Source organism: Lissotriton vulgaris, chromosome 1_1, assembly GCF_964263255.1.
Source record: "Lissotriton vulgaris chromosome 1_1, aLisVul1.2, whole genome shotgun sequence".
NCBI classification, from domain to species: Eukaryota; Metazoa; Chordata; class Amphibia; order Caudata; family Salamandridae; genus Lissotriton; species Lissotriton vulgaris.
The window spans coordinates 1,142,610,283-1,142,625,953 of NC_141685.1; the positions used below are offsets into that span (position 1 = coordinate 1,142,610,283).

Below are 15,671 nucleotides of genomic sequence, written 5' to 3' on the forward strand. Positions count from 1 at the left end.
CTAACTACTACAGATGGAAACAAAGGATGTACCCTCCTCGGCGTCGCGAGTTCCTCACCACCACTAGTATGTTTGGCTTTAAATTTTTGGGAGAGTTTAGACAGCCAACCCCTTGGATTGGTGGCAAATCTTTTCCTCTTGAGGGCACGAAATCTATGGCCCCCGCCACCCACTGATTTCACTTTTCGGAGAGGGGTGCAAGCAACACTAGACACAGGGGGATTAATTTTGTCGGCCATGGGGACTAAAGGCGGAGCCAATGGCAGAGTGGACTCTGGGGGCTCAGAGGAAGCAGGAGACTCTAACCTTGAAACAACTACCCCATTCAGCCTGTCCAGGCTAGCCCTGACAGCGCCTATACTATTGCGTTCAGGGGCCTGCTGCGCTTCAACACCACGTATGTTATTATTAGCAGGGGATGTTATTTTTGCTATGGCCCCTAGAGAGGAGCGCTTATGAGAGAGAGGTTCAAAAGACAATTTGCGTTCAGTGGCTGCAATATCCTTTTCTAGCACTGAGAAAGCATGAGTTATAAAATTGTCCAAAGTCCCATTTATGCTCCCACCCCCGCCTTTCTACCCTTTCCCGATCTAGTAGTCATGGGCATGGGCAATGAAACACCTGAGTTGAATAAACGACCCCCCACAGTAGCAGGAAGCTAGGTGAATGAGTCTGGGTTTGCAAAACGAAGCAGGAATCCAAAAGGGACAAGATGTAAGAAGGGAGGCCCAGCCCAGCCTTATCCGGCCTATGACGGCCTTGGATGGTCCTGCCCTTGCCCCGGGCTTCTCCCGGGACGCTCCCGCGCACTCCTGCGCATCGGTGACCCGGATGCTAAATGTAGGTCTTACGGCGTCCTGTGGGCGGGGCTGACAAGGGAGGCGTGACCAGGTGTACTCGGTCTGGCAGGGACTCCTGGGAGAGTGAGTCCCTGCTTGCGCCTACCAGAGCCCGCTCGATGGTTCAAAGTTCCCCACACGTCTGCTCTCCTGAATGCTGGATAAGGTGAGTCCCCGCAAACACCAGGCGACGAAGCGGCACCCGCGGAGCAGGTGCGGCGAGAAGTTGGCCACAATCCTCAGTCAGGACACAATCCACTATTCAGCTCCTTTCCCGGCAGAACAAACAGTTTGGTAGGTCTTTAGGAGGAAGGAAGGGTTTTATTTTATATAGTAGTTTCAGGTTGAGAAAAGCACCAAGTGAGAGGTTGAGCTTGTCAATTTTGTCATTGAAAAAGACGGTTAAGTTGTCGCATTGTTCTTTGGATGCCAGCATTGAAGAAGTCGTAGGCTTGGATGTTTCATCATTCCTGATCATATTGAAGAGTTCTTTGGGACGTTTTTTTGAGGTGTTTAGCGCAGAACAGAAGAAAGCTGACTTTTTATTCTTAATGTGCTTTTTGTAATTCCTGCGGGCTTCATCAAGTTGGTCGCAATGGGTGGAGGGATTGTTCCTCCAGATTCTTTCTGAGGCTCTGAGCTGCCTTCTTTCTTCATTAATGTCAGTGGAGAACCATGATCTGGAAGGGATGGTCTTGTTTTTTTTTAATTTCAGAGGGCCAAGGTGGTCCAGGGTGAGCGTCATATTGACGTTCTAGAGAGAGGTGAGTTCAGTAGTTGAGAGGTGATCAGTCGCGCTGGGGAGGAGTTGTGGTGTTCTCCTAAACACAATATGAGATCAATATCAAATTACGTGTGAATGCAACATGTGACTCCATGAACCTTATCTACGCCTTGAAATGCCCATGCGGCAAATTATACGTCGGTAAAACTGAAAGGAAGATCAAAGTTCGTATTAACAAACACAAGTCCAACATTCGCACGAAACAAGAAAAATCCAAAATTGCTACACATTTCCAGGAATTTCACCACACCATAGCACAACTGCAATTCACTGTGCTAGTATGTGTTACCCGTACCGAAGGGATTGACAATCGCAAACTGCTACTACAGAAAGAAGTGGACTTTTCGTTTGCAAACTCTTAAGCCTCATGGATTAAATGATCGCGTCGAATATAGTTGCTACTTATAATCTATATCTGTTTACCATCTGCATTGCTCTTTATTAATCTTTATTAATCGTTATTAATTTTTATGTTTATTTTCATTTTTTGACTGCCTACTTCAGATATGTTGTCCTTTATCTGTTTCTCCTCTTTTCCCATTCAAACATGGCCACCATCCCCGGATTCTTAGTCCTTTCTCTATGTCACCTTCAATTTATACTTCCCCCTTCACAACGCTTCGTTTCCAGACCGTCGCGTTATCTACACTGACCGCCTCGGCACGTACCATGTAGTAAGTACTGGTCCTCGTACAGTCCTCTCCCTGGGGACGTCGTTGATATCTTTGAGATCACTCACCCCTCTGTATTCGTCATTAAAAACTCGGTAATATTTCACTTGCACCCTATGTGCATTTATCACGCGTCTTATCATTTTATTCACTCTGCACTTTACCGTATTCTTCTTGCACTTCGTAATAAACTTTCCTTGCTCACACCCCAATCGACACATCATCTCACCATATTGATTGGCACCCGGTAACAATTTAACGGCCAATACCGCTCCCGTTCTTAACCTTCCCATCCCTGACCCGGGCTCTTTTCTTTCTTTTTTCAGCTCTCCTCGACAAAGGGCGCGTAGCCCGAAATGCATTGGAGTCTTATGGTTCGCTGTAATGATATGTTGACAATATCAATGAACTCTTTGAACTTTTTGAATTGAAAAACTTCGAATATATCGAATAAACCTACTTTGAATTCGACCTATTGAATCATTTCTATGAACACTCCGGAGTGCCTCCATGAGGGGATGTAAATGCAAATTTTTGCTTACACTATCTCACTTGTTCTCCTAAACACCACATGCAGATGGGGTGAGGGTCCGTCGCCGACATCAGGCGTCCACAAGACGAGCACGTCTTAAAGCCCAAAGGCATTCGCACACTGTTCCCACACACACGCAATAGCGAAAGGGAAAGGCCTAAACAAGCTCAGAGCACAAACAGGATCCGCGCTGCATGCGGAAAAGGAAAAAACTGACGTAGGCGCGCCAGGTTGGGACTTATGTGACCTCGCTGACGTCATGTACACGGACAACCCCTGGGTGGAGTCGCGTGATGTTGTCCCCCCGGTGCGCAGGGATTCTGCGCAAAAGATTTTCCGGATCCAGTCTCATGCTTGGGGATAATTCTACGTGAAGGAATCTGCGACTAGTAGTCTCTATCAGATGCTCATCTTAAACTTATCAAAAGACTAAGCAGAAAATGTACTTTATGCAGGACTGCCTCTTGAAACGAGATTTTGAGTGTCAACAATGCCTTGTAATGCTGGCAACAAAGAACTATGACTTTGGGATTCCCAAATCCTCAACAGCTTTGTAGTTATGCATTAAAGATACCAGTCACTTGGCCAAGACTCCAAGCATGGTGGACGTGTGAGCTCGGAGCTCTGTCCCGACGTGCTAAGAATCCTGCAATTAAGGCGTCATATGCTACCAGCGGGACTCTGAAAACAGCCCCCCCCCCAGCAACCCAAATCGGGGGAGAGTGCAGTGGTGCCCCAAGAGAAGCTCCAGGGTCCGACTTCGGGGAGAACTTGAGGAGAGCACGGCCACGATTGGGAACGCGCTGGGCCTGCGGGACATTGGCGACACTCTGGCTAGCGGGATTCCTGCCTGATCTGCCCAATCGACCTGCCCTGTGACTCCCCTGGGAGTGACGATTGCCATCTGGAACATCAGTGGAGCCTGGGCTGAGGCACTGCTGGACCCACTCAGGCGGGGCCGAACGCAGAGAGGGGGCGACTGAGGCTGGGGTCTCCAGCCCAGCGGAGATATTTGTGGTGAGCGAGACCTCGGAGAGGGAGAAGAGCGCGGGAGGAATAGGCGGGCTGGAGGTCCTGCCTCTTGCTCTGTGCCACGTGTTAGACCCTGGGAGGCATTGAGGTGTGGCCTGACGACAGAGCCTGCCTGTGGCCTTGAATTTCTGCTGATTGTGGTGAGCGGCTACAGCCCTGGTTCGTAGCTGGAGGGCGGTGGCCTGCTTCCGGATTGCCTACTGTGTACTGCCTGGGAAGGGGGCGGATGCCTGTGAGCCCGTTGCTGCGGCACTAGGGGGCGGACTGCGGAGCCCCTGAGGGAGTCGAGGGACCAGATGCTGAGAGAGACCTGATGGAGGTTGGGTTAGGTGAACCCGGAGCCCTGGTCTCCCACTCGCAGGGCAAGACAGCATTGGAACTACCATGCTGCGCTGTGCCCACCAGGGTGAGTGGATGAACTGGGGAGCAGAAGCAGACCCACAAAACAGCGGAAGCGGCTGGGGAGAGAAGATCATTTAGAGCTTCAGGACTGATGAGCAGATGGTATTGGCCCCCGAGTGTGGAGAGTGGGTTGCACATTGCGCTGGAGGTGAGTCTGGGCTTCCCTGGAAGTGAGGATTTACAAATCATATTTGCTGGGACAGGTGAGACCATCCCCCCATCTCTCTAGAGGACCCTTGGGAACAGGTGGCAGTCGGAGTGGATCGGCCTTGGGGACTGGGGCCTGTGAAGAATTGTAGTCGCACCTGTAGTGGTAGAACTTTGACTGAACTCCAAAGGCTGGTAGGGCAGACCTTAGCACTCATGAGCCCGATAACAAGAGTCAGCAGCATTCTCCCTCCAAACTACAGATGTCTCTGAAGGTTGCACTCTTGAGTAAATCGCATCAGGGTGGAGAGCAGAGCACGCTGAGGGAGCTCGGGTGCAAAGTGGGCGGTCGTTGACACACAGTTACTGCCCAGGAGAGACCCATCTGCCGTCACTCGGGTTTGACTTGCCACTCAGGGGGTTACCAGAGGACAAGATGCCTAAACCAAAGCAGAAGTCCGGGGGTACCCAGCCTGCTACCAGGGATCCCTCACCTGTGACACAAGAGAAGGGAGATGGGGAGGCCACTGGAGGTGATGATTCTCTCCACTCACACCTGGATAGAGTGTTGGCGGCCATTGCTGCCACCAAAAATGTCCTGCAACAAGACATTGGGGCAGTCTAAGTGGGTCTGGGACTGCTCCAGGCGGAGCATCGGAAGCTGGTGGACAGGGTCCGGGAAACAGAATCCACAATCAATGACCTGCAGCTGGAACATAGATCTCATGCAGCCAAGATCGATGACCGCTCCGGCAGGGTGGTGATCCTGGAACAGCCTGCCCTGCAGAAGATGCGGGAGGACGCAATCGCAGGAATAATATCAGAATAATAGGGCTAACAGAGAGAGTGGAAGGATCCAACATGGTGGAATTTCTAGAGAGTTGGTTGCATTCTGTTGTGGCCTCGGAGCTCCTATCACAGTTTTTCGCATTGGACAGGGCACATAGAGTGCCAGGTCGGCCGCCTGCCCCAGGGGGACCTCCATGACCGTTGATTGCAAGGCCTCTACACTTTAGAGACAGAGATGCCCTCCTCCAGCACTCCCGCACTCATGACCCATACGGGATCGAAAACTGCAAGGTGTCAATATTCCTGTACTTCACTGCTAAAGTGCAGGCTCAGCGGGCATCCTTTCTTGAAGCTAAAAATGCTCTCAGGGAAGAAGGAATACAGAACTCCCTAATATTCCCAGCCAAGCTGAAAATCATTGTTGATGGCTCCTCACATTTTTGTGACACCCCGGAAGAGTTTTGGAACTGGATGGAAGCATACAGGAAAGGCGAGCCACTACTAAAGAAACCACAGCGTACTGAGCAGGGGCTACAGCCGCGCAGACGAAGACCTAAGCGCAGTCGTACAGCGGCTTCTCCTCCTAGAGGTTATGAGGTGAATGGGACTGGGAGATGAATGGCTCAAATGGGCCTGTCTTTTATACACGAGCCCTAGAGCCAGAGTACGTACGAGCGGTGTGGTGTCAGCCCAATACCCTATCTATAGAGGAACATACCAGGGGTGCTCTTTGTCGCCACTGCTTTTTGCTCTGGCAATGGAGCCACTGGCAGAGCAGCTCAGGCAAGAGGGTGAGAGCTCTGGGCTATTGCTTGAGGGGACAGAGCATATTGTCTCACTGTACGCAGATGATATCCTGGTCTATATGCGAAGCGGATCCCAGGGAGTCCAGACAGTATTGCGTACACTGTAGGAGTTTGCGAAGATGTCGGAACTCCGCGTCAACACCAAAATAAATGTCTATTCCCACTGAGACCCAATCTCAACAAGCCATTAGACCTCCCGATGAACCTAGAGTGGGCCCCAGACTTTTTTAAGTACCTGGGAATACAGATATACCATAGGCAACTAGATCTGCTAGAGGGGAACTTGGGAGGAGCCTTGAGAGCCCTGCAGTCGAACGTGATCGCCTGCGCTGGTTGAAACTACCTGTTATGGCCAGAGTGGCGTTGTCTAAGAAGGTGGTATTACTGAGACTTTTATATTTCTTCGTTAACCTTCCGGTAGTGATTCCAAAGAGCTGGTTTAAGACTCTGGACACACTGTTGATGGATCTGGTGTGGGACGACGGACATAACAGGGCGAGCCTGCGGACCTTGAGAATGCCGTTATCGGATGGGGAGCTGGGTGCTCCCGATTTTGAGGTCTATTATTTGGCGGCGCAGCTCCAGTGGTTGACCAGATGGCTAGATGGACAGGGAGTAGAGACATTAACGTAGCCGGCTCACACTGCTCGGGGGGCTTTACTTGCCAGGATGCTTAATCCCCGTCAGAAAAGGTAACAATGATGTACTGGGACAGAAGTGTCTAGCGGACCCCATAAGTACCACTGTACGCACCAAACTTACCACTCACAGGGGTTCGGCAGAGGGGAATGGACCCTCCTCTCACATGGAATCAGTTAGAGGGCTGGGAACAAGCAGGAGTTCTATCTGTTGGTGACTGTTACCAGGAGGGTGTCCTGCTCCCATTAGATGATTTTTTTGGTATACAATGACTTACCACCGGGATAGTTTTTAAATGATCATAAAGTGAGGGGGGCAATCATTGAGTTGTGGGGGGGGGGGGCACAGGATAGCCTACAACACATGCAGCCCTAAAAGCTGTGGTGATGTTGGGATCTGCGGGACATCAGGTGAAATGGCTATATCTGGCAATAACTGAGATGTCACAAACACCGTTACTCCAAATACGGGAGAGGTGGGAAGGCACCCTGGGTAGACAGCTGACTGAGAAGGAGTGGGGGAAGATCCTGTGCAGTCCTAAGAAGGTGTCAAGGAATGCAGCCTTTAAATTGGTGCAATTCAATATTTTGCACATGACTTACCTCAGGCCGCACAAACTGAATGTTGTGTATAGGAGAGATGACCAATCTTGCGCCAGGTGTCTAGCAGTAGATGTTAATTTTGATCATATGGTGTGGTCCTGCCCGGAGTTTCAGCTGTTCTGGACCACGATAGTGGAGACGGTGAATGGGGTTTTGGCCCGTAATATGAAACGTTGCCCGGAGACATGCTTATTGGGACTCTTCCCGAGGCCCAAAGCCAAACGGTTGGGACATAGATTTGTAGAGCTAGCCTTCCTACTGGCAAAACGGAGAATAGCTCTTAGGTAGAGAACAGCAATGTGCCCATCAATAGTGGATTGGGAAAACGATGTTACCTCTTGGGCTAGAGCAGAGGAGAGGGCGCTACTGTGAGAGGATAAGGTCACAAAAAGGCGTTAAACCTTTGGCAGAACCGTGGTCAGGAATACTGAAGGCGTGGGAAGCACGTAACGCAACTGACTTGGACTCGCAGACAGATAACTCCGAAATGGAAACAACGCAAGAGGCTAGTAACAACCTAGCGCAGGTCTAGCCATAGCTGGGTAATCAGGTGACAGTGAGGCCATGTGGAGGGGACTGAAACAGGCTTGCTGAGGAGCAGGAGTGCCATGGGTGGTTTCTCTCTTTTTTACCCCCCCACTCCCCTTCAGTCCCCGCCGCAACCCCCCCCACCACCCCCCCCCCCCCCCCCCGGTGCCATTCCTTGCCCCCCCCCCCTTTCTACCCGGTCTACCTGGGTGGATCGTCCCCCATGGGTGGGAAGGGCAATAGAGTAATTTACTATGTGGACAGTGAACCCCTGGTTGACTTAGTTGCGTTTAAGTCTGGTTTTATATCCATTGTTTTATAGATGCCTTAAGTTTCTGTTATATGGTTTTCTCTTTCTTTTGCTTTGTGTGCTTTTGGTTTTATAGAGGCATACATGACACACAAGGGGCTTGGTTGTGCAACAGTAATAATGCAGACAACACAGACTTAGCGACTCCCCACAGGAAGGAACATAACATTATAGCTGACGGACAAAAGGTTGTTTCAGAATGAGGAAATGTTAACTGATGTAATTTCAATTCTGGAAGCTGATCACTGAGTGTTTATTAACGAAGATATTAATAATTGGAACTGAATTTTGGAAGTGGGAAGTATGTACTTGCCGTTGACAAGGAAACTCTTATAAATGCCAATAAAAATGATATTTTTAAAAAAAAGCGAAAGAGACACTTCCGAATTGAGTTGTTGCAAATGCAAAGATAAAGGAAGCATGGGCTTTCTATGCAATCGCAATCTTGTCTTGCCAGTCTCCCAGGCTTGATGCCATAAGGAGCCCACCATTGTTTCAGAATGTGTATGCATATTCAGTCATTGAGAAATCATGAATACACAGAAAGCCATGGCAGCTAGCATTAGCTGTACTGCTATTTCTGTCAAAATATAATCCACAATATGACCCCTCAGGAGAAGATGTCTCATTTGAATAAGCGATAATTGCTCTGCTAATGGAGATGCTTTCTGCATTCTGGTCAACGCAATTTATGATGTTTTTCCTGCTATGGAAGAGCTGCACTAGTTAAGAAGATTCCTATTTGCCTTTTGTTTTTAGTATGACTGTCCTTATTAGCCTGTTGTCCAGCCAAGGACAGGCGAACATGTCTAGTTTCCTGAGACCCAAGTAGACCAGCATGGATTTGAACTGGTAGAAGTATACCCCGGCACAATGGCTTGTGTACCTACTAAGCTACAATCCAACTGGAACTTGGAAGTAGACATCTGTAAGGTCTCCGAGGCACAGAAAAACCCTCTTGGAATTGAAACACAATACCCTGCAATTCCAACACCATAAACTCCACATTAAGGAGGAATCTGTAGGTAAACTGCAAATATAAGTTAGGTATCAAGGCTCGGATAGAGATTTTCCCTGGACCAGGAAATATCTTGATTGTAGTCCTTTGTAATGATAACCTAGGAGTGGATCTATTGCCCTCTTCCCATTATAACTTTATATGATGGAACTAAAAGCAGATGCAACTTAAGATGACAGCGGAAATGGACAATTCTGTGAATAAATGGATTGAACTTCCAATGTGTACCAATTCTAAATGATTATGAGCCTTTATGTAACCATGCTGCTTCCTATTACCTAGTTTGAGAAGCCTGCATTTCTCTGGTCTTTCTTAAATTTGAATGAAAGGACTAAGACAAGCCTGGGCATTGAAGGTGGGCTGTAAAGGAGTAGAATCTAATTCACAGTGCAGCCTCTGCATGATAACTTTGTTTGTAAAAATACATTAATACAATAAAAAGTGTCTTACTTAATTTGTTTTTAACTTTAAAATATTTAAGTTATACTTTAAAAAGAAATGTGTTTGGGAATGCTACTCAACTCACAGGAATATCCCAAGATGAAAAAAAGCATATTTTCAAATATCACATTTGCCATTCATTCAAATTCTGAAATTAATGACATAGGGCTCAGCAGCTCAAAGGAAAATAGTTAATTAATTGAGTTTACATTTATCACCAACGAACATTGGACAGGCGCATAGGCCTTGGGGACCCACAAGAATTCCCCAAATTAGAAACAGCTTTTATTATAGAGTGATACTTAGGACTTTGAAGCTGATCCTTTTCTCCCAAGTTGGATTTATACTTTGAATACACTGAAAGAACCTGATGAAGGCCTCCGACAGTATTTCTAAAGGCCTATCCACCTTATTGAATGAACCTGGGAGCTATAAACAAAGTAGTTAGCCTGCAGTGGCGGCTGCTGTGGCATTAAAGTGTTAAGGCAGTGCGGGGGAGAATATTAAAAATAGTGTTTACCTGCCATCTGCCGCCTCAGTGCTCTTCTGCGCTTCTGCTCCTCGACTCCCAGCAGTCCACAGGCTCACATACACCAATCTGGACACTGCTCTCATGCTGGTATTACCCAGCATGAGAGCACCGCCAGGATTGATCTGAGTGCCATGGTTCGGTGCTCACTAAGGGGCTACAACCCTGTGCCTGTTCTCCACCCAGCTGTACAGCACAGCTCGGCAGGAGATCCAAGTGTGCATGTCGGTTGGCCGTCCTACTACAACAAGCCAAAGCGACATTGGCACTTGCAACAGTGCCACCACTTCTCCTCCTTGCTGCATCTGTCCATCAGGATGGCCCGGTCCTGCCCTAGACTCGGCTCAAGTAAGTGAGAAAAAATAAAATGATAATAACCTGTGTTATTATCATTTAGTTTTTTATGTGTTCACTGCTGCAAAGAGCAGTGGGGCGGTGCATCTCCGCCTTAACAGAGGAGCCGCCGCTGGTCGCCTGCTGCATTCACTGGCATTGTATCACTACTGTGCTAAAAGGCACACTCGGGGGGATTCTTCGTATTACAGCAAGGAATTATTCAAAGCGTGCAAATCTATGCATGATATATTGCCTGATACCTGAGGCAGCCAGAGTTTTGTCATTCTCATGGTCTGACATGCCTGCCAGGGAGTTGTTGCGGGTAAGACTTTTCACTTTTGGCAGGTGTATTGAATGGGGGTAGTGTGTGATTTTTTTATTGAGTTCTCAATGAGCTGCTGCAATGTGTATGTGGATTCTTAGACTTTCTTGACCACAAAGTTAATTAAATACTTAAGAGAGTTTTCTGCCATCCAAAATCTCACTGCGCCATGGCACCTGTTTAAATGAGCTTTTCAAGATCTTCTGTTGAATTCCAGTTGTACATTTTTCTCTGGGCAAAGAGCGCACAATTAACTTAAATGTCTGTTCACAACATAACCACTTCAACACTCTTCAAATCTATGTGGCTCCCTATAGCCAAAGTTTTAAGCACTTTCAGAGCCCTTCACCACTTCTGCTCTCTATTATCAATACTTACTTTTCCTTGTACTCAGGGTTCAGCGATTTCTTTTTGACTGCCGTTTTCCTCTTGGTTACACGATTTTTGTCTGGTTGCAGAACCATAGAAACATAAGGATCAGGGAGTTCTTTAGTAGGCCACCTCAAATTCCTGCGTAAAACCGGACAAAGAAATAAAATATATGAAATTTAGTGAGGGATCACAGGGAACTGAGTAACCATGAAAAAGTGAGTGAAAATAAAGTAATGAGGAAGGATAGACAGGGAGTAGGACTGCATGTTTATATGGATTTATATGGTCTTTTGTAGAGATTGTTGCAGCACAAAGTTTTTTCTGGAAGCACACTACATAAGTATTTATGATAAAGGTGGCTGGAGCCAGTTGCTTCAGACTAACTCGGTCTGAAGGGATTTGATTTGGGAGCACAGAACATACACCACATCATAGTACTCTGGTGGAAGGCCTCTCTTTTTCCCTTTAGAAGCTACCCCTCTAAAAAGATACCAAGGACTAAATAAGGAAACAAAGGCCCACTGAACTTTCCATGGGTGACCGCTTGCCCCCCCAAGCAGTTAAGAACTGAATTGATTTGGATAATAACTCGTTACCAACCCCGGAATTTTCTTCAAACTTGGCCTGTCACATGAAGGGTCATTTTAAAGATGGTGATGAAGAAAAAAAGACAACATCCGTGTTCAAGTTTGTAACTACAATAACTGCATTTAACAAAAGTGAGTTTCGAAGGGCTATTAAAACAGACAAAGCTTCAAATAGAAGCACACATGACATTGTGTTAGATGCTGAGTACAGTTAAAGGTGTTTTGGGGGGCAAATGTGCGTGTGGACTGGTGTATCACCTGCAGGCATGAACCACGACAACTAGCTTCTTCTCCTCAGGAAGGACATAGATAGTAAGGTGAATTTCTCCCAGTGACTTATCCACAGCACCCGCAGCACTGCAATTAAAAGAAAAATATTTACCATTCACACATTATCCTCTTGAACTTGAAATCTTCCACTTTCCACTCTTGCATTGGGATGGCCCCTAAAGTTTCTGGCAGAAGGCAGAACACTATGTGGCGGCCACAAATCCCATGCACCTGTCCATAATTCCCCTTGGCAAGCAATTTCCAGCCAGTTGTTGCGCATTAAAGAGAAAACCAAGCAATTTACTTACCAAAGCCTTTTTTTGGTCAACTCGTCGAAGTTAAGAAATGAGACCTTTAGTGTGTCAATGCCAATACATCTTGCACCGATTAAAGGGCAGGCATTCTTTTCTGCCAAGACAATACCCAGTCAGAGTATTGGAATGTATGTGGAATACACATATGTTGGCCTGGTCTAGAAGCACAATCATGTCTTTTTGCATAAAAGGAGGCAACATTTTATTAACGCAATGACACGGATCAAGTTGGAATATCTCTTTAATTTGCTTGCACAATCGCAAAAGAGAACATGTTGGATTTCTATACCCGTGCCACTGTCCGGTCTCACAGTCGAGCTTTATCACCTCATTCTCGTTTTATTTCTCTGTCTGACAACATGGCTAGAGAACACCTCCTCTCAGGATGAATAATGCCTGATGAAGAAAGCTGGAGGAGACGCAATTATCCGGAGCCTCTAGATTGAGCAGGCAGAATCAAAGCAAGGAAAACACTAGCAGGCTCCTACCAACTGACTCAACTTCCTTCAAAAGATGCCTTTAAGCTACAAGAGTAGACAAAATACAACAGAATAAGAACATGCAAGTATAAGTATAATATTGAAAATAAAACTAAGAGTGTTTCTTAGCCTATGCCATTTACTTCAAGATGTTTTGGCAGTTGGTCCAAGAGATCCCGAAAGGCTTTAATAAGATGTATGTTTAAAGCCACAAAACCTTCCCCCAACATCAGAAGAAGCAAAAGGGCAACAATTTCCTTACAGTAAACCTTGCTGAATGTTGAAGTGAATGAACGCTCAATTAGGTATCTAACCTCTGTGAACATGCCCCAAACAACAAAGTTTGAATACAAAACGGCTCCAACGCTCAAATTCACCAAACCAAGCCAGCAGTTTAACTAGATATTACAAAACTGCAGTGAAGACTGTATTTGTCAGAGTGTTTTAAGGATCAGGTTCTTTGCTTGTGTTGTTCACACATTCGAAGAGGGACAGCAACTAGATAAGAAAGATAGCCAATAACTCGATAGACCTGTCTCTCAAAGCCCAAACAATTGACCTCCACAGCTGCCTTGTGCTCTTTTAAATATTTGTCAAAGGGTCTGCAATTTATTGTAAGCTACCACCAGTGAACATCAATGCCAAATGCTTCCTTGAGAGCACTTCATTGGTACAGAAGCAACTCAAAGGAAGAGAAATTCTAAGCTCTAGGGGTCCCAATATCTGTGCTAGTGGAAATTATTTTAAAAAACCTAACCACCAAAGTGTGCTGCACCAGTACCCAGCAATATGATAGTAAACAAATGTCAAATGACTATTATTCATCCTATGAAAATACTCTCATTCTAAAGATTGTACAGCAAATCTGCAATATCCACACAAAGAGATGAAATGAGTTCCAGAGCCTTTATGAGCATAAGTGAAAACATCTAGATCCGGCTGATACACAGACTGAGGTTCCATGAGACTATTTCAGAAAAAAAATGAAGACCCCCTCAAAGAAATGTACTGCAGGCTTCCAAAACTCACAGAAATAAGGTCATCAGACAGAAAAAGCGACCCATACAGCAGGACAGGATGCAAAAATCTCTTGCTATTCACAAGTAAAAAAGTATAATTGGGAATAAGGTCTAGCTTTATCATGAACCAAGCCAGGGAGGGTCATACCAACACCACTAGACCAGTAGAATAAACAAAGTGTGATCACTGACGGTCTGGGATATCTCTGAGGGAGTTGTAAACAAGTGAGAGGCATTGATAGAACCATGACACCCTGGAAAATGGAAACCATTGCCTACTGAACCTGGGTGGAAAAACATAATGGATAAAAGTGAACCTGTTGCTGTTCTCAGGGTGCACATAATGATTCAGTCCATATACCTGCAAAAGCTTTCTGGAAAACTAGTTAATGCAGTAGCACAGTTCTCTCTTGAAAGTGACTCCTGGACCTGGTGACCTTAGCACCAGGGAAGGTCTATATTGGCATGGTAGCGGATAACTTTTAAAAGCAAACTGGAAGCCTGTCTGGCACACATACCCAATCCACATCTCTCATATGTCCTTTAAGTAGAGAGAAAGAAAGAGAGAGAAGATAAGAGATGATGGATAATGGTTGCTTTACAGGAGTTAGCCAAATACTATAATAAAGCTTTGATATGGGACTGATTGACAGAAGTTTCAGAATACATCTTTGTGAGCTACTCCAGGCTTACCTCACTATTTGGTTTTATAAGCCTAAGCATTCTGGAGAAAACCTTCAATTTATGATCAGACACAAAGCTGTGATATCTGATTCTTAAAGATCAAGTGGCCAATTCAAGTTTCCCTATATCCAAAAACTTTGATTTAATCTACTAAAAACTACTGTACTTTCATTATCTTTTGCTGAGTTGGTAGCTAGTACCAATGCAGTGCTATTTTGTACTGGCCTGCACCTTGGGAACCCCCAATACTGTTTAGAGAAAATACTATAAATTATTCAGACAAACTATATCCCGCAGAATTCAGACAATAAAAGCAAAATGGGAACATACAATATGGAAGGCCCTATCAGAAGAACTTAGAACAGAATTTAGAATCTGGGAAAAACATTTCTAAATGCTGTAAAAATGTTTGCACTATATCAAATGAGTTAAAGCGAGGTAGTACTGAATAATAATGAACTTTCATTAATGTGTCTTCTTTCAGGCTTGGGATTAAGCAGAAGATTCGATGTTTGAGAACGAAACACTGATTACTGAAAAGGAAGTCATCTTAAAAGATCAGATGCTGCCCCAAAATACATTAGAATGTAATGCAATGCTTATAGAGCCTGACTGTTAAAAGATTTAAATGAAGCCCAACACTAAATCAGAACTCAAGGCCTAAGCTTACTGTTCTCTTTGTCTAATCTTTGTCTTTTTTTAAAATTTTACTGCCAAGAGGTAGAGACTTCTCACAGTACACAGGTAGCATATTTACCTCCTGCACATGTAAATGATTTCTTTCCTAACAGAAAACATTAAATCTTGTACACCAAACATCATGCCTTGTACTCTGCATGAATTGCTCTTTTCCCTAATTGAGCTCTGTGGTAGCTTGGGACCTCTATGCAGTACTCATTTATTAAACAAAACTAACACTGGTGCCCAAAGCTTTGCTCGGAAGCCCGTGACTGATTCTCATGTCGCTGGGCAGCATACCCAGGCTTCTTAGTCCTAAATCCACCTCCTGACTCCTTAATCAACTACGAGACACTCCCATTCTCTTTATCTCACTCTTGACAGTTCCTCCCTTTTCCCTTTCTGATGGCTTTCTGCTCTCTTCCTCTGTCTTTCGCCTTTGTGTGTTTTTCCCCTCTCTTGCATCTCGACGTACATGGCTGATATGAAAAAATAAGTGCTGGTCCCCAGAGCTGAGTGCTGGTGGCTCCCACCAGCAACC

At 45.8% G+C, this 15,671-nt stretch overlaps 1 protein-coding gene across 1 annotated transcript in view; it reads right to left on the reverse strand.

The window, feature by feature from the left end:
• The window catches only part of ESYT1 (extended synaptotagmin 1), a 481,007-nt gene that overhangs the window by 71,060 nt on the left and 394,276 nt on the right, over positions 1–15,671 (reverse strand). The window contains exons 27-28 of the mRNA XM_086963895.1: positions 11,945–12,043; positions 11,106–11,237 (exon numbers count right to left, since the gene is read on the reverse strand). Coding sequence (XP_086820021.1) covers positions 11,106–11,237; positions 11,945–12,043 — 231 coding nt within the window. The remainder of the gene's footprint in view (positions 1–11,105; positions 11,238–11,944; positions 12,044–15,671) is intronic.